Source organism: Macrobrachium rosenbergii, chromosome 3 (assembly GCF_040412425.1).
Source record: "Macrobrachium rosenbergii isolate ZJJX-2024 chromosome 3, ASM4041242v1, whole genome shotgun sequence".
Lineage (NCBI taxonomy): Eukaryota > Metazoa > Arthropoda > Malacostraca > Decapoda > Palaemonidae > Macrobrachium > Macrobrachium rosenbergii.
Genome location: NC_089743.1, coordinates 44,506,961 through 44,531,476, shown reverse-complemented (window position 1 = coordinate 44,531,476; position 24,516 = coordinate 44,506,961). Strand labels below are relative to the sequence as shown.

The following is a 24,516-nucleotide window of genomic DNA, read 5'->3' as shown; positions in this document are numbered from 1 at the left end:
TTAAAATACAAGTTGAACTGTATCAGGGTAGTAATGACTTGCATGTTCTCCTGAACTTCTGAAGTTCCAATTGCACGACATCCTCTGGGAGGCTGTTTCACAGTCCAATGGTGTGAGGAATATAGGATCTCTGGAACTGAGAAGTCCGACAGTGAGGCACATTTACTGCATTTTGGTGGTGCTGTTCAGCAAATCTGGCTACTCTCGGCAGGAAAAGGGGATCAGGGAACGTGAATGTAAAAGATCTCTGTTAAAATATAACATATGAAAAAGTGACAAACAAGAGACCATCAATTGATGGTCCAAGTCATAACTGCTAGTATTAGGAAACAGAAACCTACCACCACGAACCACTATATCTAAAAGAGATAATTCTCTGGCAGAAGCAGACATCCACACTGGAGAACAGTATTCTAGAAAAGGAAGCACAAGTGACAAAAAAAAGGCTGCACTATTATAAATATATGAGACCATATAAACAATACCTAACTTTCATGCGACATTTATTGAAACTTTCACAAGATGTTTCTCAAATGTAGAATGTCAGTCAAAATTTACACCTAGAATAGTTAAAGCTCCAGACTGGAAAGTCCCATCCACCTGAAAGGATGGGGTAAAAATCTGTACAAGATCTGCTAATCAATAGTGTTTCCGTTCTACTTGAGTTCAGCCTTATACCACACAGACTACACCGTTCACTGATCCAATCCATGTCCCGATTGAAGCCGAGGGCACCTTCATTTCTCACAAGTTGAGACCTTAATACACCCACCTAGGTTGTATTATCGGCATACTGAACAGTCTTGTTCCGGAGGCCAACAACCATATCACTTGTACACACTGAAAATAACAGTGGATCAAGAACACTACCCTGTTGAACTCCAGACTCAATAGAACTTTGTTCACTAAAGATCACATCAACAGCAACTTGCAGCTGTCTAGCTATAAAGAAATCTTAAGTTATTCCTAAAATATATCTACCCATTCAAAGAGTTTGAAGTTTAGAAATAAGTGCTATGTGATTCACTAAATCGAAAGTGGCACTAAAATCTATTTGAATTACTTTGCACTCAAAACACCTTATCAAGGTTCTCTCGCAAATAGCATGTCAATTCTAAAACAACACCACAGGTACCTAACTGCTTCTTATATGCATATTGACTATCAGCTAAGAATCTGTTAGATTCTCATACTTATATAGTGGCTTAAAAATAAGTTTTTCAGCAACTTTAGAGAGCAGAGGAGAATAGAAATTGGCCTGTAGTTTGCAGTCTGCAAATATACAACTCTTTGGAACAGGCACTATTTTACTAAGCTTGTACTCATCTGCAAATATACAACGACAACATAAAAATCTATAGACTACTGAAACACAAAAGGAAGTAACAAAGCTATGAAGATTATCCAGAATTATCTTAATATCCCTACAGCAAAATACAAATTTTGTAATATATTCAGGATGACAAGTATCAGGAAGAGGGACAACCTCAGATGATTGCTGCACACAGTGTGCAGTTTTCTAGTATTGAGTTTTTCCCCTTTTAAACTTGGTAGGAGTTTACTTTTGCTGGAAATAAAATGGAATAGTTTGTTTCGTGAAGTAGTGGAATCTTCTGACCCCCAAATGTTTAAGCGAGGAAAAAATACATTGTTTGTTTTTACTGACATCTCCTGAATTAAGTTTTAACTGTATTTATCCAATTTTCTATTTATTTGCCTCCTACCAAAGGCTCATTCCCCACTGAAACCTTCTTGGCTTTATCGTCTGTTGATTCTGTATATTAGAGTGTTCTATTGAAGATTTTAAAAGGAAATAATTGTTTCCCATTGTAGTACTACTTTGACAAACACACACACACACATGTATATATATATATATATATATATATATATTATATATATTTATTTTTATATATATATATATACATTTGCTTGTCTGTGTGTGTTTCTGTAGTATATTTTTATGTGTATGAAAATGTTTAAGTATGTGTGTCCATGTTTCTTTATGTGTATATTACTGCAAAAACATATTCTTTTATATTTTCAACTCCAGGTTCAAGTTTCTCAAGTAGTTCCCGCTACAGTGTTTCAAGTTCTATTACTATAACTCCACCAAGAACGACCACGACAACGCCAAGCCTTCCAAGCACAACATCAACTACATCTACAACCATACCTACCACTACCACAACAACTCCAAATACTACAAGCACTACATCAACTACTTCGACTACCTCAACAACCACAACAACTACAAGTACAACATCAACAACATCTACTACCACACCTACCACTACCACAACAACCCCAACTACTACAAGCACAGTATCAACCGCATCCACTACTACACCTACCACTACAACAACAACAACCCCAACAACTACAAGTACAACATCAACTACTTCTACTACCACACCCACTACTATCACAACAACTACAACCAGAACATCAACTGCATCCACTACCACACCTACTACTACCACAACAACCCCAACAAGTACAAGTACAACATCAACTACATCCACTACCACACCTACCACTACCACAACAACCCCAACTACTACAAGCACAGTATCAACTGCATCCACTACTACACCTACCACTACAACTCCAACAAGTACAAGTACAACATCAACTACATCCACTACCACACCCACTACTACCACAAGTACTACTTCAACAACAACAACACCTACTACAACAACCACTACTACTAAGACAACTACAGATACTACGACTACATTCACTTCTTCATCTAGTTCTTCCTTCAGTGGTTCAAGTAAGACTTTCATAATTGGCCATGTTCCTTTTATTCCACTTTGGACATCACACCTTTTAAGGAATGACAACTTAAATATATGTATGTCATCATTAATTATATTATTATTATTATTATTATTATTATTATTATTATTATTATTATTATTATTATTATTATTATTATTGTATAATAAAAATACACAATTATATAGTAAATATATTACTATGTAAAATAAACAAAGACTTTCAGGAACTTGAATGGTGTTCCTGATCAGCACTAATGTTAAAACGTAAAATAAGAGGGTGGTTTTCTTGTGAATAGTTTTTTTTTTTTTTAAATGGGGGCGGGGCGAGAAGATAGCAGACCATCACGGCAGCGCTGCTTCGGATGTTGTTATGTTATTCCGAATTCAACAAGCAGTTGCGCCAACCTCCTTGATCTTCCAACTTGCAATGTTGCACCTGCTTGCGCTGCATAGGTGCCATAGTCGGGGACGTCGGCTATCTGGAAAGAGAGGGGGAATAGGATGCAGAGCATAAGGGTTCACACGGTCAACGTCAGTTTCGAAATTAAAATGTTTTATGTAGTGGTTGGCAATAAACCAGTTGATAAAAGGGTCTTAATTTGTAAATTTTTGTTGTCTTCAAAAGATATTCCCATGTTTATAGCAGCAACTTCAAATAACCTTCTCATGTGAGAATCGTCACTTTTAAAAATAGTTCGTGCACCATCCCAATTAATTCTGTGGTCTAAATTAAAACCATGAGCTACCATAGTGCTCCCCTGTGCATGAAGATCATAGACCCTTCTGTGTTCTCTTAGTCATAGATCCAGTCTCCTACCACTCTCCCCGTAGTAACAACCATTGCAATCATGGCAGGGAATCTTGTAAACACCGTTGCTTCTCTTGGTGCTGTTATTATTCTTGGTAAGGGCTTTTGGTAAGGTATTTTCATAGGAATAAACAATTTCTATATCTTTTTGAGACGTCGTCAAACGGTAATGATACATGTTTCTGGTTATTCATTTCCTTATTAGCATGTCCTATATAAAACCTCCTTTTAACCCGGCTGCTGGCGTCAGTAATAAAATGTTCCGGAAACTTTAAGGACCTAAAGGTGTCTACGACATGGGAGAGTTCTTCGTCTAGAAATTCTGGGTCGCATATATGGAGTGCTCTTAAAACAAAGCTTTTCTAAAAACTGAAAATTTAAAAGAGTTACTGTTTACATCCCCATGAATTAGAACATCTAAGAAAGAAATCTTGCCATCAATCTCTTTTTCAACTGTAGATTTTATAGAATCAACAACGTTGTTGGCAATATTCAGTAAGCAGTCTAAAGCTACGCCATCGCCGTAAAAAGTAATAAATATATCGTCTACATATCTCACCCACAGAGCAGGCTTGCAGGTTGGGTTACATCTCTTTAATATTAAAACTTCTATGAACTCATGCACAGGTTGGCTAAAACTGGTGACAATGGTGAACCCACAGAAACACCAGCTTTTTATTGGAAATATTCATTATTAAAAGTGAAAATAATAGAGTCAATACAGATTCTAACCAAGTTGAGAAACTGGTCGCATGGAATAGGAAAGCTGATAGTCCCTTCTTCGTGTCTTTTCTTTAAGTTTTCCAAAACAAACTCAAGCGGAACATTCGTAAATAAAGAGATGACATCGAGGCTAATCATCTTACCATCGGCACGGTTAAAATTCCTTAGTCTATCAATGAAGTGGGAGGAGTGTATTAGGTGAGCATCAGATATGGTGCCGAGTAATTGGCTAAGGGACTTAGCCAACCAAGAGGCAATAACACTCTGCGGGGCATAATGAGTGGCAACTATTGGATGGAGGGGAGTACCTACTTTTTGTATTTTAGGGAAGACATAAAAATATGGCCAACTGGGGATATTTTAAGAGATTTTTGACAAGATAAGTTCTTTTTGGGCGAGATCCTGCAAAGAATTTAGGATCTTTTTAATTTTCCTATTGAAATCCTAAAGAGGTTTTGTAATGGTTGGAGGGTTTGTTAATTTTATGTAGGTATTAGTGTCATTTAGTAACTGGTAGGCTTTATTCAAGTAATCTTGTTTATTCATAACCACTGTAGAACCTCCTTTATCTGCTTTTACAACCATAATATCCTTATTTTGGCAAGACCTCAAAATCTTTTTCATTTAAGTTTGTCTATGAATAACACCTTTCAGAAAGGTAATATTATGTTCTGGGTATTTGAAATTATAATAATTTATGTTGCTGACACCTTGAAGAAAATCTTGTTTACTGTTGCCCAAGCAAAAACCAAGACAGGGTTAAGAATTTCTAATTGCTGTTGATTTAAAGGATGACAAGTATCAGGGAGAGGAACATCCTCAGATGATTGCTGTAAACAGTGCATCGTTTTCTAGCACTGAGTTTTTTCCTTTAAGTTTGGTAGGAGTTTACTTTGGCTGAAAACAAAATGGAAAAGTTTGTTTGGTGTAGTTGTAGAATCATCTGACCTCCAAATGTTTAAGTGAGAAAAAAATAATTTTTTTGATTTTACTGACATCTGAATTAAGTTTTAACTGTATGTATCCAATTTTTATTTTCTTGTCTCCCTCCACAGGCTCATCCCCTATTGAAACCTTCTTGGCTTTATGGTCTATTGATTCTATATATTAGGGTGTTCTATAGAATATTTCAAAAGGAAATAATTGTTTCCTATTGTAATACTGCTTTGATTAATGCATACATACATATATATGTATATACATTTGCCTATCTGTGTGTGTTTCTGAGTTTATTTTTTGCGTGTGTATGAAAATATTTGAGTATGTGTGTATGTGTGTGTACATGTTTCTGCATGTATTTGTAAGTGCAAAAACATATTTTTTTATAATTTCAACTCCAGGTTCAAGTTTCTCGAGTAGTTCCCGCTACAGTGTTTCAAGTTCCGTTATTACTATAACTCCAACAACAACCACGACAACACCAAGACTTCCAAACACAACATCAACTACATCTACAACCCCACCTACCACTTCCACAACAACTCCAAATACTACAAGCACTACATCAACTACTTCGACTACCTCAACAACCACAACAACTACAAGCACAACATCAACTACATCTACTACCACTCCTACTACTACCACAACTACTCCAACAAATACAACCAGAGCATCCTCTACGTCTACTACCACGCCTACCACTACCACAACAACCCCAACTACTACAAGTACTACATCAACTACATCCAATACCACACCTACCATTACAACAACAACCCCAACAACTACAAGTACAATATCAACTACTTCTACTACTTCTACCACAACTCCAACAACTACAAGCACAACATCAACCACATCCACAACCACACCTACCACTACCACAACAACTCCAATTACTACGAGTACAACATCAACTACATCTACTACCACACCTACCACTACCACAACAACTCCAACAACTACAACCAAAACATCAACTGCATCCACTACCACACCTACCACTACCACAACAACTCCAACAACTACAAGCACAACATCAACTACATCCACTACCACACCTACCTCAACCACCCCAACTACTACAAGCACAGTATCAACTGCATCCACTACTACACCTACCACTACAACTCCAATAAGTACAACATCAACTACATCCACTACCACACCTACCACTAGCACAACAACCCCAACTACTACAAGTACAGTATCAACTGCATCCACTACTACACCTACCACTACAACTCCAACAAGTACGAGTACAACATCAACTACATCCACTACCACACCTACCACTACTACCACAAGTACTACTACAAGCACAGCAATCAACAACATCCACTACTACACCAACCACAACTACTAAGACAACTACAGTAAAACATCAACTACATTCATTTCTTCATCTAGTTCTTCCTTCAGTGGTTCAAGTAAGACTTTCATAATTGCCCATGTTCCTTTTATTCCACTTTGGACATCAACAGATTTTAAAGAATGACAACTTCAAATATATTTATGTGGTTCATTAAATAAGACTTTTATTATTATTATTATTATTCCATTATTATTATTATTATTATTATTATTATTATTATTATTAATATTATTTATTATTATTATTATTATTATTATTATTATTATTATTATTATTATTATTATTATTATTATTATTATTATTATTATTATTATTATTATTATTATTATTATTATTATTATTATTATTATTATTATTATTGTGTAATAAAATCCACATTTATACATTAAATATATTACTATGTAAAATAAAGTCTTTCGGGAACTTGAACAGTGTTTCTCATCAGTGCTAACGTTAAAATGTAAAATGAGAGGGTTGTTTTCAAATGAATAGTTTTTTTTTTTTTTTTTTGGTTTGAAAGGGGGTAGGGCGAGAAGATAACAGACCATCACGGGAGCGCTGGTTCAGATGTTGTTGTTATGTTATTCCGAATTCAACAAGCGTTGCACAAACCTCCTTGATCTTCGAACCTGCAACGTTGCACCTGCCTGCGCTGCATAGGTGCCATAGTCGGGGACGTCGGCTATCTGGAGAGAGAGGGGAATAGGATGCGGAGCATCAGGGTTCACACGGTCAACATCAGTTTCGAAATTAAAAAGTTTTATGTAGTGTTTGACAATAAACCAGTTGATAAAAGGGTTTTCTTTTGTAAATTTTTGTTGTCTTCAAAAGATATTCCCATTTTATAGCAGCATCTTCAACTAACTCTCTCATGTGAGAATTATCACTTTTGAAAATAATTCGTACACCATCTCAATTAATTCTGTGGTCTAAATTAAAACCATGAGCTACCAAAGTGCTCCCCTGTGTATGAAGATCTTAGGCCGTTCTGTGTTCCCTTCATCTTAGATCCAGTCTCCTACCACTCTCCCCGTAGTAACAACCATTGCAATCATGGCTGGGAACCTTGTAAACACCGTTGTTTCTCTTGGTGCCGTTATTATTCTTGGTAAGGGCTTTTGCCAAGGTATTTTCATAGATATAAACAATTTCTATATCTTTTTGAGACTTCGTCAAAGGGTAATGATACATGTTTCTTGTTATTCATTTCCTTATTAGGATGTCCTATATAAAACCTCCTTTTAACCCGGCTGATGGCGTCCGGGAACTTTAAGGACCTAAAGGTGTCTACGACATGGGAGAGTTCTTCGTCTAGAAATTCGGGGAATATATGGAGTGCTCTTAAAACAAAGCTTTTCTAAAAACTGAAAATTTAAAAAGTTACTGTTTACATCCCCATGAATTAGACCGTCTAAGAAAAACATCTTACCATCAATCTCTTTTTCAACTGTAAATTTTATAGAATCAACAACGTTGTTTGCAGTATTCAGTAAGCAGTCTAAAGCTACGTCATCGCTAAAGAAATAAATATATTGTCTACATATCTCACCCACTGAGCAGGCTTCCAGAGCATTACATCTCTTTAATATTTCTGCTTCTATGAACTCAAAGGTTGGCTAAAACTGGTGACAATGGTGAACCCATAGAAACACCAGCTTTTATTGGAAATATTCATCATTAAAAGTGAAAATAGTAGAGTCAATACAGATTCTAACCAAGTTGAGAAACTGGTGTATGAAATAGGAAACTGATAGTCCCTTCTTTGTGTCTTTTCTTTAAATTTTCCAAAACAAATTAGCGGAACATTCTGAATAAAGAGGTGACATCGAGGCTAATCATCTTACCATCAACGGTTAAAATTCCTTTTTCTATCATTGAAATTTTAGGGTAGCATCAGATCAACGTTGTTTGCCAACCAAGAGGCAAGAACACTCTCAATAAGTGGCAACTAAAGTACCTACTTTTTGTATTTTAGGGAAGCCATAAAAATATGGCCAACTGGGGATATTTCAAAGATTTTTGACAAGATAAGTTCTTTATGGGCAAGATCCTGCAAAGAATTTAGGATCTTTTTAATTTTCCTATTGAAATCCTACTGAGTTTTCGTAATGGTTGGAGGGTTTGTTAATTTTATGTAGGTATTAGTGTTATTTAGTAACTGGTAGGCTTTATTCAAGTAATCTCGTTTATTCATAACCACTGTAGAACCTCCTTTATCTGCTTTTACAACCATAATATCCTTATTTTGGCAAGACCTCAAAATCTTTTTCATTTAAGTTTTGTCTAAGAATAACACCTTTCAGAAAGGTAATATTATGTTCTGGGTATTTGAAATTATAATAATTTATGTTGCTGATACCTTGAAGAAAATCCTGTTTACTGATGCTCAAGCAAAAACCAAGACAGGGTTCAGAATTTCTAATTGCTGTTGATTTAAAGGATGATAAGTATCAGGGAGAGGAACATCCTCAGATGATTGCTGTAACCAGTGCATCGTTTTCTATCATTGGGTTTTTTCCTTTTATGTTTGGTAGGAGTTTACTTTGGCTGAAAACAAAATGGGAAAGTTTGTTTGGTGTAGTTGTAGAATCATCTGACCTCCAAATGTTTAATTGAGGAAAAAATTAATTTTTTTTTTACTGACATCTCCTTAATTAAGTTTTAACTGTATGTATCCAATTTTCTATTTACTTGTCTCCCTTCACAGGCTCATCCCCTATTGAAACCTTCTTGGCTTTATGGTCTGTTGATTCTATATATTAGGGTGTTCTATAAAATATTTTGAAAAGGAAATAATTGTTTCCTATTGTAATACTGCTTTGATAAATGCATACATACATATATATGTATATACATTTGCCTATCTGTGTTTTTCTGAGTTTATTTTTTGCGTGTGTATGAAAATGTTTGAGTATGTGTGTATGTGTGTGTACATGTTTCTGTAAGTGTGTATTAGTGCAAAAACATAATTATTTATAATTTCAACTCCAGGTTCAAGTTTCTTGAGTAGTTCCTGCTACAGTGTTTCAAGTTCCGTTATTACTATAACTCCAACAACAACTGCGACAACACCAAGACTTCCAAACACAACATCAGCTACATCTACAACCCCACCTACCACTTCCACAACAACTCCAAATACTACAAGCACTACATCAACTACTTCGACTCCCTCAACAACCACAACAACTACAACCACAACATCAACTACATCTACTACCACTCCTACTACTACCACAACTACTCCAACAAATACAACCAAAGCATCCACTTCATCTACTACCACGCCTACCACTACCACAACAACCCCAACTACTACAAGTACTACATCAACTACATCCGCTACCACACCTACCACTACCACAACAACAACCCCAGCAACTACAAGTACAACATCAACTACTTCTACTACCACTACCACTACTCCAACAACTACAAGTACAACATCATCTACATCCACAACCACACCTACCACCACCACAACAACTCCAACAACTACGAGTACAACATCAACTACATCTACTACCACACCTACCACTACCACAGCAACTCCAACAACAACAACCAGAACATCAACTGCATCCACTACCACACCTACCACTACCACAACAACTCCAACAACTACAAGCACAACATCAACTACATCCACTACCACACCTACCACAACAACCCCAACTACTACGAGCACAGTATCAACTGCATCCACTACTACACCTACCACAACAACTCCAACAAGTACGAGTACAACATCAACTACATCCACTACCACACCTACCACTAAAACAACAACCCCAACTACTACAAGCACAGTATCAACTGCATCCACTACTACACCTACCACAACAACTCCAACAAGTACGAGTACAACATCAACTACATCCACTACCACACCCACTACTACCACAAGTACTACTTCAGCAACAACAACACCTACTACAACAACCACTACTACTAAGACAACTACAGATACTACGACTACATTCATTTCTTCATCTAGTTCTTCCTTCAGTGGTTCAAGTAAGACTTTCATAATTGCCCATGTTCCTTTTATTCCACTTTGGACATCACACCTTTTAAAGAATGACAACTTAAATATATTTATGTCATCATTAAATATTATTATTATTATTATTATTATTATTATTATTATTATTATTATTATTATTATTATTATTATTATTATTATTATTATTATTATTATTATTATTATTATTTTTATTATTATTATTATTATTATTATTATTATTATTATTATTATTATTATTATTATTATTATTATTATTATTATTATTATTATTGTGTAATAAAAATCCACATTTATATAGTAAATATATTACTATGTAAAATAAACAAAGACTTTCGGGAACTTGAACGGTGTTCTTCATCAGTGCTAACGTTAAAACGTAAAATGAGAGGTTAGTTTTCTTATGAATAGTTTTTTTTTTTTTTTTAAATGGGGGCGGGGCGAGAAGATAACAAACCATTACGGGAGCACTGTTTTGGATGTTGTTATATTATTCCGAATTCAACAAGCAGTTGCGCCAACCTCCTTGATCTTCCAACCTGCGATGTTGCACCTGCTTGCGCTGCATAGGTGCCATAGTCAGGGACGCCGGCTATCTGGAGAGAGAGGGGAATAGGATGCAGATCATCAGGGTTCACACAGTCAACGTCAGTTTCCATATTAAAAAAGTTTTATGTAGTGGTTGGCAATAAACCAGTTGATAAAATGGTCTTCATTTGTAAATTTTTGTTGTCTTCAAAAGATATTCCCATGTTTATAGCAGCAACTTCAAATAACCTTCTTATGTGAGAATTATCACTTTTAAAAATAGTTCATGCACCATCCCAATTAATTCTGTGGTCTAAATTAAAACCATGAGCTATCAAAGTGCTCCCCTGTGCATGAAGATCATAGGCCTTTATGTGTTCCCTTAATCTTAGATCCAGTCTCCTACCACTCTCCCCGTAGTAACAACCATTGCAATCATGGCAGTGAACCTTGTAAACACCGTTGTTTCTCTTGATGCCGTTATTATTCTTGGTAAGGGCTTTTGCCAAGGTATTTTCATAGATATAAACAATTTCTATATCTTTTTGAGACTTCGTCAAAGGGTAATGATACATGTTTCTTGTTATTCATTTCCTTATTAGCATGTCCTATATAAAACCTCCTTTTAACCCGGCTGATGGCGTCAGTAATAAAATGTTCCGGGAACTTTAAGGACCTAAAGGTGTCTACGACATGGGAGAGTTCTTCGTCTAGAAATTCGGGGACGCATATATGGAGTGCTCTTAAAACAAAGCTTTTCTAAAAACTGAAAATTTAAAAGAGTTACTGTTTACATCCCCATGAATTAGACCGTCTAAGAAAAACATCTTACCATCAATCTCTTTTTCAACTGTAAATTTTATAGAATCAACAACGTTGTTTGCAGTATTCAGTAAGCAGTCTAAAGCTACGTCATCGCCAAAAAAAGAAATAAATATATTGTCTACATATCTCACCCACTGAGCAGGCTTCCAGTTTGCATTACATCTCTTTAATATTTCAACTTCTATGAACTCAATGCACAGGTTGGCTAAAACTGGTGACAATGGTGAACCCATAGAAACACCAGCTTTTTATTGGAAATATTCATCATTAAAAGTGAAAATAGTAGAGTCAATACAGATTCTAACCAAGTTGAGAAACTGGTCACATGGAATAGGAAAGCTGATAGTCCCTTCTTTGTGTCTTGTCTTTAAATTTTCCAAAACAAACTCAAACGGAACATTCATAAATAAAGAGGTGACATCGAGGCTAATTATCTCACCATCGGCACTGTTAAAATTCCTTAGTCTATCAATGAAATGGGAGGAGTGTATTAGGGTAGCATCAGATCTGGTGCCGAGTAATTGGCTAAGGGACTTAGCCAACCAAGAGGCAAGAACACTCTGCGGGGCATAACGAGTGGCAACTATTGGACGGAGGGGAGTACCTACTTTTTGTATTTTAGGGAAGCCATAAAAATATGGCCAACTGGGGATATTTCAAGAGATTTTTGACAAGATAAGTTCTTTATGGGCAAGATCCTGCAAAGAATTTAGGATCTTTTTAATTTTCCTATTGAAATCCTACTGAGTTTTTGTAATGGTTGGAGGGTTTGTTAATTTTATGTAGGTATTAGTGTCATTTAGTAACTGGTAGGCTTTATTCAAGTAATCTTGTTTATTCATAACCACTGTAGAATCTCCATTATCTGCTTTTACAACCATAATATCCTTATTTTGGCAAGACCTCAAAATCTTTTTCATTTAAGTTTTGTCTAAGAATAACACCTTTCAGAAAGGTAATATTATGTTCTGGGTATTTGAAATTATAATAATTTATGTTGCTGATACCTTGAAGAAAATCCTGTTTACTGATGCCCAAGCAAAAACCAAGACAGGGTTAAGAATTTCTAATTGCTGTTGATTTAAAGGATGACAAGTATCAGGGAGAGGAACATCCTCAGATGATTGCTGTAAACAGTGCATCGTATTCTAGCATTGGGTGTTTTCCTTTTAAGTTTGGTAGGAGTTTACTTTGGCTGAAAACAAAATGGGAAAGTTTGTTTGGTGTAGTTGTAGAATCATCTGACCTCCAAATGTTTAAGTGAGGAAAAAATTAATTTTTCTTTTACTGACATCTCCTGAAATAAGTTTTAACTGTATGTATCCAGTTTTCTATTTACTTGTCTCCCTCCACAGGCTCATCCTCTATTGAAACCTTCTTGGCTTTATGGTCTGTTGATTCTATATATTAGGGTGTTCTATAGAATATTTCAAAAGGAAATAATTGTTTCCTATTGTAATACTGCTTTGATAAATGCATACATACATATATATGTATATACATTTGCCTGTCTGTGTGTTTTTCTGAGTTTATTTTTTGCGTGTGTATGAAAATGTTTGAGTATGTGTGTATGTGTGTGTACATGTTTCTGTAAGTGTTTATAAGTGCAAAAACATAATTTTTTATAATTTCAACTCCAGGTTCAAGTTTCTCGAGTAGTTCCCGCTACAGTGTTTCAAGTTCCGTTATTACTATAACTCCAACAACAACCACGACAACACCAAGACTTCCAAACACAACATCAACAACATCTACAACCCCACCTACCACTTCCACAACAACTCCAAATACTACAAGCACTACATCAACTACTTCGACTACCTCAACAACCACAACAACTACAAGCACAACATCAACTACATCTACTACCACTCCTACTACTACCACAACTACTCCAACAAATACAACCAGAGCATCCACTTCATCTACTACCACGCCTACCACTACCACAACAACCCCAACTACTACAAGTACTACATCAACTACATCCACTACCACACCTACCACTACCACAACAACAACCCCAGCAACTACAAGTACAACATCAACTACTTCTACTACCACTACCACTACTCCAACAACTACAAGTACAACATCAACTACATCCACAACCACACCTACCACCACCACAACAACTCCAACAACTACGAGTACAACATCAACTACATCTACTACCACACCTACCACTACCACAACAACTCCAACAACAACAACCAGAACATCAACTGCATCCACTACCACACCTACCACTACCACAACAACTCCAACAACTACAAGCACAACATCAACTACATCCACTACCACACCTACCACAACAACCCCAACTACTACGAGCACAGTATCAACTGCATCCACTACTACACCTACCACTACAACTCCAACAAGTACGAGTACAACATCAACTACATCCACTACCACACCTACCACTAAAACAACAACCCCAACTACTACAAGCACAGTATCAACTGCATCCACTACTACACCTACCACAACAACTCCAACAAGTACGAGTACAACATCAACTACATCCACTACCACACCCACCACTACCACAAGTACTACTTCAGCAACAACAACACCTACTACAACAACCACTACTACTAAGACAACTACAGATACTACGACTACATTCATTTCTTCATCTAGTTCTTCCTTCAGTGGTTCAAGTAAGACTTTCATAATTGCCCATGTTCCTTTTATTCCACTTTGGACATCACACCTTTTAAAGAATGACAACTTAAATATATTTATGTCGTCATTAAATATTATTATTAATTATTATTATTATTATTATTATTATTATTATTATTATTATTATTATTATTATTATTATTATTATTATTATTATTATTATTATTATTATTATTATTATTATTATTATTATTATTATTATTATTATTATTATTATTATTATTATTATTATTATTATTATTATTATTATTATTATTATTATTATTATTATTATTGTGTAATAAAAATCCACATTTATATAGTAAATATATTACTATGTAAAATAAACAAAGACTTTCGGGAACTTGAACGGTGTTCTTCATCAGTGCTAACGTTAAAACGTAAAATGAGAGGTTAGTTTTCTTATGAATAGTTTTTTTTTTTAAATGGGGGCGGGGCGAGAAGATAACAAACCATTACGGGAGCACTGTTTTGGATGTTGTTATATTATTCCGAATTCAACAAGCAGTTGCGCCAACCTCCTTGATCTTCCAACCTGCGATGTTGCACCTGCTTGCGCTGCATAGGTGCCATAGTCAGGGACGCCGGCTATCTGGAGAGAGAGGGGAATAGGATGCAGATCATCAGGGTTCACACAGTCAACGTCAGTTTCGATGTTAAAAAGTTTTATGTAGTGGTTGGCAATAAACCAGTTGATAAAATGGTCTTCATTTGTAAATTTTTGTTGTCTTCAAAAGATATTCCCATGTTTATAGCAGCAACTTCAAATAACCTTCTTATGTGAGAATTATCACTTTTAAAAATAGTTCATGCACCATCCCAATTAATTCTGTGGTCTAAATTAAAACCATGAGCTATCAAAGTGCTCCCCTGTGCATGAAGATCATAGGCCTTTATGTGTTCCCTTAATCTTAGATCCAGTCTCCTACCACTCTCCCCGTAGTAACAACCATTGCAATCATGGCAGGGAACCTTGTAAACACCGTTGTTTCTCTTGATGCCGTTATTATTCTTGGTAAGGGCTTTTGCCAAGGTATTTTCATAGATATAAACAATTTCTATATCTTTTTGAGACTTCGTCAAAGGGTAATGATACATGTTTCTTGTTATTCATTTCCTTATTAGCATGTCCTATATAAAACCTCCTTTTAACCCGGCTGATGGCGTCAGTAATAAAATGTTCCGGGAACTTTAAGGACCTAAAGGTGTCTACGACATGGGAGAGTTCTTCGTCTAGAAATTCTGGGACGCATATATGGAGTGCTCTTAAAACAAAGCTTTTCTAAAAACTGAAAATTTAAAAGAGTTACTGTTTACATCCCCATGAATTAGACCGTCTAAGAAAAACATCTTACCATCAATCTCTTTTTCAACTGTAAATTTTATAGAATCAACAACGTTGTTTGCAGTATTCAGTAAGCAGTCTAAAGCTACGTCATCGCCAAAAAAAGAAATAAATATATTGTCTACATATCTCACCCACTGAGCAGGCTTCCAGTTTGCATTACATCTCTTTAATATTTCAACTTCTATGAACTCAATGCACAGGTTGGCTAAAACTGGTGACAATGGTGAACCCATAGAAACACCAGCTTTTTATTGGAAATATTCATCATTAAAAGTGAAAATAGTAGAGTCAATACAGATTCTAACCAAGTTGAGAAACTGGTCGCATGGAATAGGAAAGCTGATAGTCCCTTCTTTGTGTCTTTTCTTTAAATTTTCCAAAACAAACTCAAGCGGAACATTCGTGAATAAAGAGGTGACATCGAGGCTAATCATCTTACCATCGGCACGGTTAAAATTCCTTAGTCTATCAATGAAATGGGAGGAGTGTATTAGGGTAGCATCAGATCTGGTGCCGAGTAATTGGCTAAGGGACTTAGCCAACCAAGAGGCAAGAACACTCTGCGGGGCATAACGAGTGGCAACTACCAGACGGAGGGGAGTACCTACTTTTTGTATTTTAGGGAAGCCATAAAAATATGGCCAACTGGGGATATTTCAAGAGATTTTTGACAAGATAAGTTCTTTATGGGCAGGATCCTGCAAAGAATTTAGGATCTTTTTAATTTTCCTATTGAAATCCTACTGAGTTTTCGTAATGGTTGGAGGGTTTGTTAATTTTATGTAGGTATTAGTGTCATTTAGTAACTGGTAGGCTTTATTCAAGTAATCTTGTTTATTCATAACCACTGTAGAATCTCCATTATCTGCTTTTACAACCATAATATCCTTATTTTTGCAAGACCTCAAAATCTTTTTCATTTAAGTTTTGTCTAAGAATAACACCTTTCAGAAAGGTAATATTATGTTCTGGGTATTTGAAATTATAATAATTTATGTTGCTGATACCTTGAAGAAAATCCTGTTTACTGATGCCCAAGCAAAAACCAAGACAGGGTTAAGAATTTCTAATTGCTGTTGATTTAAAGGATGACAAGTATCAGGGAGAGGAACATCCTCAGATGATTGCTGTAAACAGTGCATCGTATTCTAGCATTGGGTGTTTTCCTTTTAGATTTGGTAGGAGTTTACTTTGGCTGAAAACAAAATGGGAAAGTTTGTTTGGTGTAGTTGTAGAATCATCTGACCTCCAAATGTTTAAGTGAGGAAAAAATTAATTTTCTTTTACTGACATCTCCTGAAATAAGTTTTAACTGTGTGTATCCAGTTTTCTATTTACTTGTCTCCCTCCACAGGCTCATCCTCTATTGAAACCTTCTTGGCTTTATGGTCTGTTGATTCTATATATTAGGGTGTTCTATAGAATATTTCAAAAGGAAATAATTGTTTCCTATTGTAATACTGCTTTGATAAATGCATACATACATATGTATATACATTTGCCTGTCTGTGTGTTTTTCTGAGTTTATTTTTTGCGTGTGTATGAAAATGTTTGAGTATGTGTGTATGTGTGTGTACATGTTTCTGTAAGTGTTTATAAGTGCAAAAACATAATTTTTTATAATTTCAACTCCAGGTTCAAGTTTCTCGAGTAGTTCCCGCTACAGTGTTTCAAGTTCCGTTATTACTATAACTCCAACAACAACCACGACAACACCAAGACTTCCAAACACAACATCAACTACATCTACAACCCCACCTACCACTTCCACAACAACTCCAAATACTACAAGCACTACATCAACTACTTCTGACTACCTCAACAACCACAACAACTACAAGCACAACATCAACTACATCTACTACCACTCCTACTACTACCACAACTACTCCAACAAATACAACCAGAGCATCCACTTCATCTACTACCACGCCTACCACTACCACAACAACCCCAACTACTACAAGTACTACATCAACTACATCCACTACCACACCTACCACTACCACAACAACAACCCCAGCAACTACAAGTACAACATCAACTACTTCTACTACCACTACCACTACTCCAACAACTACAAGTACAACATCAACTACATCCACAACCACACCTACCACCACCACAACAACTCCAACAACTACGAGTACAACATCAACTACATCTACTACCACACCTACCACTACCACAACAACTCCAACAACAACAACCAGAACATCAACTGCATCCACTACCACACCTACCACTACCACAACAACTCCAACAACTACAAGCACAACATCAACTACATCCACTACCACACCTACCACAACAACCCCAACTACTACGAGCACAGTATCAACTGCATCCACTACTACACCTACCACTACAACTCCAACAAGTACGAGTACAACATCAACTACATCCACTACCACACCTACCACTAAAACAACAACCCCAACTACTACAAGCACAGTATCAACTGCATCCACTACTACACCTACCACAACAACTCCAACAAGTACGAGTACAACATCAACTACATCCACTACCACACCCACTACTACCACAAGTACTACTTCAGCAACAACAACACCTACTACAACAACCACTACTACTAAGACAACTACAGATACTACGACTACATTCATTTCTTCATCTAGTTCTTCCTTCAGTGGTTCAAGTAAGACTTTCATAATTGCCCATGTTCCTTTTATTCCACTTTGGACATCACACCTTTTAAAGAATGACAACTTAAATATATTTATGTCATCATTAAATATTATTATTATTATTATTATTATTATTATTATTATTATTATTATTATTATTATTATTATTATTATTATTATTATTATTATTATTATTATTATTATTATTATTATTATTATTATTATTATTATTATTATTATTATTATTATTATTATTATTATTATTATTATTATTATTATTATTATTATTATTATTATTGTGTAATAAAAATCCACATTTATATAGTAAATATATTACTATGTAAAATAAACAAAGACTTTCGGGAACTTGAACGGTGTTCTTCATCAGTGCTAACGTTAAAACGTAAAATGAGAGGTTAGTTTTCTTATGAATAGTTTTTTTTTTTTTTTAAATGGGGCGGGGCGAGAAGATAACAAACCATTACGGGAGCACTGTTTTGGATGTTGTTATATTATTCCGAATTCAACAAGCAGTTGCGCCAACCTCCTTGATCTTCCAACCTGCGATGTTGCACCTGCTTGCGCTGCATAGGTGCCATAGTCAGGGACGCCGGCTATCTGGAGAGAGGGAATAGGATGCAGATCATCAGGGTTCACACAGTCAACGTCAGTTTCGATGTTAAAAAGTTTTATGTAGTGGTTGGCAATAAACCAGTTGATAAAATGGTCTTCATTTGTAAATTTTTGTTGTCTTCAAAAGATATTCCCATGTTTATAGCAGCAACTTCAAATAACCTTCTCATGTGAGAATTATCACTTTTAAAAATAGTTCATGCACCATCCCAATTAATTCTGTGGTCTAAATTAAAACCATGAGCTATCAAAGTGCTCCCCTGTGCATGAAGATCATAGGCCTTTATGTGTTCCCTTAATCTTAGATCCAGTCTCCTACCACTCTCCCCGTAGTAACAACCATTGCAATCATGGCAGGGAACCTTGTAAACACCGTTGTTTCTCTTGATGCCGTTATTATTCTTGGTAAGGGCTTTTGCCAAGGTATTTTCATAGATATAAACAATTTCTATATCTTTTTGAGACTTCGTCAAAGGGTAATGATACATGTTTCTTGTTATTCATTTCCTTATTAGCATGTCCTATATAAAACCTCCTTTTAACCCGGCTGATGGCGTCAGTAATAAAATGTTCCGGGAACTTTAAGGACCTAAAGGTGTCTACGACATGGGAGAGTTCTTCGTCTAGAAATTCTGGGACGCATATATGGAGTGCTCTTAAAACAAAGCTTTTCTAAAAACTGAAAATTTAAAAGAGTTACTGTTTACATCCCCATGAATTAGACCGTCTAAGAAAAACATCTTACCATCAATCTCTTTTTCAACTGTAAATTTTATAGAATCAACAACGTTGTTTGCAGTATTCAGTAAGCAGTCTAAAGCTACGTCATCGCCAAAAAAAGAAATAAATATATTGTCTACATATCTCACCCACTGAGCAGGCTTCCAGTTTGCATTACATCTCTTTAATATTTCAACTTCTATGAACTCAATGCACAGGTTGGCTAAAACTGGTGACAATGGTGAACCCATAGAAACACCAGCTTTTTATTGGAAATATTCATCATTAAAAGTGAAAATAGTAGAGTCAATACAGATTCTAACCAAGTTGAGAAACTGGTCGCATGAAATAGGAAAGCTGATAGTCCCTTCTTTGTGTCTTTTCTTTAAATTTTCCAAAACAAACTCAAGCGGAACATTCGTGAATAAAGAGGTGACATCGAGGCTAATCATCTTACCATCGGCACGGTTAAAATTCCTTAGTCTATCAATGAAATGGGAGGAGTGTATTAGGGTAGCATCAGATCTGGTGCCGAGTAATTGGCTAAGGGACTTAGCCAACCAAGAGGCAAGAACACTCTGCGGGGCATAACGAGTGGCAACTATTGGACGGAGGGGAGTACCTACTTTTTGTATTTTAGGGAAGCCATAAAAATATGGCCAACTGGGGATATTTCAAGAGATTTTTGACAAGATAAGTTCTTTATGGGCAGGATCCTGCAAAGAATTTAGGATCTTTTTAATTTTCCTATTGAAATCCTACTGAGTTTTCGTAATGGTTGGAGGGTTTGTTAATTTTATGTAGGTATTAGTGTCATTTAGTAACTGGTAGGCTTTATTCAAGTAATCTTGTTTATTCATAACCACTGTAGAATCTCCATTATCTGCTTTTACAACCATAATATCCTTATTTTGGCAAGACCTCAAAATCTTTTTCATTTAAGTTTTGTCTAAGAATAACACCTTTCAGAAAGGTAATATTATGTTCTGGGTATTTGAAATTATAATAATTTATGTTGCTGATACCTTGAAGAAAATCCTGTTTACTGATGCCCAAGCAAAAACCAAGACAGGGTTAAGAATTTCTAATTGCTGTTGATTTAAAGGATGACAAGTATCAGGGAGAGGAACATCCTCAGATGATTGCTGTAAGCAGTGCATCGTATTCTAGCATTGGGTGTTTTCCTTTTAAGTTTGGTAGGATTTTTTTACTTTGGCTGAAAACAAAATGGGAAAGTTTGTTTGGTGTAGTTGTAGAATCATCTGACCTCCAAATGTTTAAGTGAGGAAAAAATTAATTTTTCTTTTACTGACATCTCCTGAAATAAGTTTTAACTATGTATCCAGTTTTCTATTTACTTGTCTCCCTCCACAGGCTCATCCTCTATTGAAACCTTCTTGGCTTTGTGGTCTGTTGATTCTATATATTAGGGTGTTCTATAGAATATTTCAAAAGGAAATAATTGTTTCCTATTGTAATACTGCTTTGATAAAAGCATACATACATATATATGTATATACATTTGCCTGTCTGTGTGTTTTTCTGAGTTTATTTTTTGCGTGTGTATGAAAATGTTTGAGTATGTGTGTATGTGTGTGTACATGTTTCTGTAAGTGTTTATAATTGCAAAAACATAATTTTTTATAATTCCAACTCCAGGTTCAAGTTTCTCGAGTAGTTCCTGCTACAGTGTTTCAAGTTCCGTTATTACTATAACTCCAACAACAACCACGACAACACCAAGACTTCCAAACACAACATCAACTACATCTACAACCCCACCTACCACTTCCACAACAACTCCAAATACTACAAGCACTACATCAACTACTTCGACTACCTCAACAACCACAACAACTACAAGCACAACATCAACTACATCTACTACCACTCCTACTACTACCACAACTACTCCAACAAATACAACCAGAGCATCCACTTCATCTACTACCACGCCTACCACTACCACAACAACCCCAACTACTACAAGTACTACATCAACTACATCCACTACCACACCTACCACTACCACAACAACAACCCCAGCAACTACAAGTACAACATCAACTACTTCTACTACCACTACCACTACTCCAACAACTACAAGTACAACATCAACTACATCCACAACCACACCTACCACCACCACAACAACTCCAACAACTGCAAGTACAACATCAACTACATCTACTATCACACCTACCACTACCACAACAACTCCAACAACAACAACCAGAACATCAACTGCATCCACTACCACACCTACCACTACCACAACAACTCCAACAACTACAAGCACAACATCAACTACATCCACTACCACACCTACCACAACAACCCCAACTACTACGAGCACAGTATCAACTGCATCCACTACTACACCTACCACTACAACTCCAACAAGTACGAGTACAACATCAACTACATCCACTACCACACCTACCACTAAAACAACAACCTCAACTACTACAAGCACAGTATCAACTGCATCCACTACTACACCTACCACAACAACTCCAACAAGTACGAGTACAACATCAACTACATCCACTACCCACCCACTACTACCACAAGTACTACTTCAGCAACAACAACACCTACTACAACAACCACTACTACTAAGACAACTACAGATACTACGACTACATTCACTTTTCTTCATCTAGTTCTTCCTTCAGTGGTTCAAGTAAGACTTTCATAATTGCCCATGTTCCTTTTATTCCACTTTGGACATCACACCTTTTAAAGAATGACAACTTAAATATATTTATGTCATTATTATTATTATTATTATTATTATTATTATTATTATTATTATTATTATTATTATTATTATTATTATTATTATTATTATTATTATTATTATTATTATTATTATTATTATTATTATTATTATTATTATTATTATTATTATTATTATTATTATTATTATTATTATTATTATTATTATTATTATTATTATTATTATTATTATTATTGTGTAATAAAAATCCACATTTATTTAGTAAATATATTACTATGTAAAATAAAGAAAGACTTTCGGGAACTTGAACGGTGTTCTTCATCAGTGCTAACGTTAAAACGTAAAATGAGAAGTTAGTTTTCTTATGAATTTTTTTTTTTTTTAAATGGGGCGGGGCGAGAAGATAACAAACCATTACGGGAGCACTGTTTTGGATGTTGTTATATTATTCCGAATTCAACAAGCAGTTGCGCCAACCTCCTTGATCTTCCAACCTGCAATGCTTGCGCTGCATAGGTGCCATAGTCAGGGACGCCGGCTATCTGGAGAGAGAGGGGAATAGGATGCAGATCATCAGGGTTCACACAGTCAACGTCAGTTTCGATGTTAAAAAAGTTTTATGTAGTGGTTGGCAATAGACCAGTTGATAAAATGGTCTTCATTTGTTAATTTTTGTCTTCAAAAGATATTCCCATGTTTATACCAGCAACTTCAAATAACCTTCTCATGTGAGAATTATCACTTTTAAAAATAGTTCATGCACCATCCCAATTAATTCTGTGGTCTAAATTAAAACCATGAGCTATCAAAGTGCTCCCCTGTGCATGAAGATCATAGGCCCTTCTGTGTTCCCTTAATCTTAGATCCAGTCCCCTACCACTCTCCCCGTAGTAACAACCATTGCAATCATGGCAGGGAACCTTGTAAACACCGTTGTTTCTCTTGGTGCCGTTATTATTCTTGGTAAGGGCTTTTGCCAAGGTATTTTCATAGATATAAACAATTTCTATATCTTTTTGAGACTTCGTCAAAGGGTAATGATACTTGTTTCTTGTTATTCATTTCCTTATTAGCATGTCCTATATAAAACCTCCTTTTAACCCGGCTGATGGCGTCAGTAATAAACTGTTCCGGGAACTTTAAGGACCTAAAGGTGTCTACGACATGGGAGAGTTCTTCGTCTAGAAATTCGGGGATACATATATGGAGTGCTCTTAAAACAAAGTTTTTCTAAAAACTGAAAATTTAAAAGAGTTACTGTTTACATCCCCATGAATTAGAACGTCTAAGAAAAAAATCTTGCCATCAATCTCTTTTTCAACTGTAAATTTTATAGAATCAACAACGTTGTTTGCAGTATTCAGTAAGCAGTCTAAAGCTACGCCATCGCCAAAAAAAGTAATAAATATATCGTCTACATATCTCAACAACTTAGCAGGCTTGCAGGTTGGGGTACATCTCTTTAATATTTCAGCTTCTATGAACTCAATGCACAGGTTGGCTAAAACTGGTGACAATGGTGAACCCATAGAAACACCAGCTTTTTATTGGAAATAGTCATCATTAAAAGTGAAAATAGTAGAGTCAATACAGATTCTAACCAAGCTGAGAAACTGGTCGCATGGAATAAGAAAGCTGATAGTCCCTTCTTTGTGTCTTTTCTTTAAATTTTCCAAAACAAACTCAAGCGGAACATTCGTGAATAAAGAGGTGACATCG

The 24,516-nt window shown here is 35.7% G+C and overlaps 6 protein-coding genes across 6 annotated transcripts in view; all 6 read left to right on the top strand.

The window, feature by feature from the left end:
* LOC136828174 (mucin-2-like) overlaps positions 1-3,458 on the top strand; it is a 9,628-nt gene extending 6,170 nt beyond the window's left edge. Inside the window, exons 3-4 of the mRNA XM_067085992.1 lie at positions 2,054-2,779; positions 3,412-3,458. Coding sequence (XP_066942093.1) covers positions 2,054-2,779; positions 3,412-3,458 — 773 coding nt within the window. The remainder of the gene's footprint in view (positions 1-2,053; positions 2,780-3,411) is intronic.
* LOC136854894 (pneumococcal serine-rich repeat protein-like) overlaps positions 1-24,516 on the top strand; it is a 250,880-nt gene that overhangs the window by 142,503 nt on the left and 83,861 nt on the right. The gene's annotated exons all lie outside the window — the stretch shown is intronic.
* Positions 3,635-6,625, top strand: LOC136828165 (uncharacterized). Its single transcript, XM_067085982.1, has 2 exons — positions 3,635-3,689; positions 5,658-6,625. The coding sequence occupies exons 1-2, from the start codon at positions 3,635-3,637 to the stop codon at positions 6,623-6,625; spliced, it is 1,023 nt and encodes a 340-aa protein (XP_066942083.1).
* Positions 7,688-15,268, top strand: LOC136828154 (mucin-2-like). Its single transcript, XM_067085973.1, has 4 exons — positions 7,688-7,742; positions 9,626-10,651; positions 13,628-14,765; positions 15,211-15,268. The coding sequence occupies exons 1-4, from the start codon at positions 7,688-7,690 to the stop codon at positions 15,266-15,268; spliced, it is 2,277 nt and encodes a 758-aa protein (XP_066942074.1).
* Positions 15,663-19,302, top strand: LOC136828145 (uncharacterized). The gene is made up of 2 exons (XM_067085965.1): positions 15,663-15,717; positions 17,771-19,302. The coding sequence occupies exons 1-2, from the start codon at positions 15,663-15,665 to the stop codon at positions 19,003-19,005; spliced, it is 1,290 nt and encodes a 429-aa protein (XP_066942066.1). The 3' UTR covers positions 19,006-19,302.
* LOC136828137 (mucin-2-like) overlaps positions 19,110-24,516 on the top strand; it is a 40,768-nt gene continuing 35,361 nt past the window's right edge. Inside the window, exons 1-3 of the mRNA XM_067085955.1 lie at positions 19,110-19,116; positions 21,714-22,627; positions 23,661-23,760. Coding sequence (XP_066942056.1) covers positions 19,110-19,116; positions 21,714-22,627; positions 23,661-23,760 — 1,021 coding nt within the window. The remainder of the gene's footprint in view (positions 19,117-21,713; positions 22,628-23,660; positions 23,761-24,516) is intronic.

Coding starts and splice junctions, on each gene's coding strand:
- LOC136828154 (XM_067085973.1), top strand. CDS start 7,688: ATGGCTGGGAACCTTGTAAACACCGTTGTTTCTCTTGGTGCCGTTATT. Junction 7,743..9,625: donor TGGTGCCGTTATTATTCTTG/GTAAGGGCTTTT, acceptor TTTCAACTCCAG/GTTCAAGTTTCTTGAGTAGT. Junction 14,766..15,210: donor AACTTAAATATATTTATGTC/GTCATTAAATAT, acceptor TTCAACAAGCAG/TTGCGCCAACCTCCTTGATC.
- LOC136828145 (XM_067085965.1), top strand. CDS start 15,663: ATGGCAGGGAACCTTGTAAACACCGTTGTTTCTCTTGATGCCGTTATT. Junction 15,718..17,770: donor TGATGCCGTTATTATTCTTG/GTAAGGGCTTTT, acceptor GACAACACCAAG/ACTTCCAAACACAACATCAA.
- LOC136828165 (XM_067085982.1), top strand. CDS start 3,635: ATGGCAGGGAATCTTGTAAACACCGTTGCTTCTCTTGGTGCTGTTATT. Junction 3,690..5,657: donor TGGTGCTGTTATTATTCTTG/GTAAGGGCTTTT, acceptor TTTCAACTCCAG/GTTCAAGTTTCTCGAGTAGT.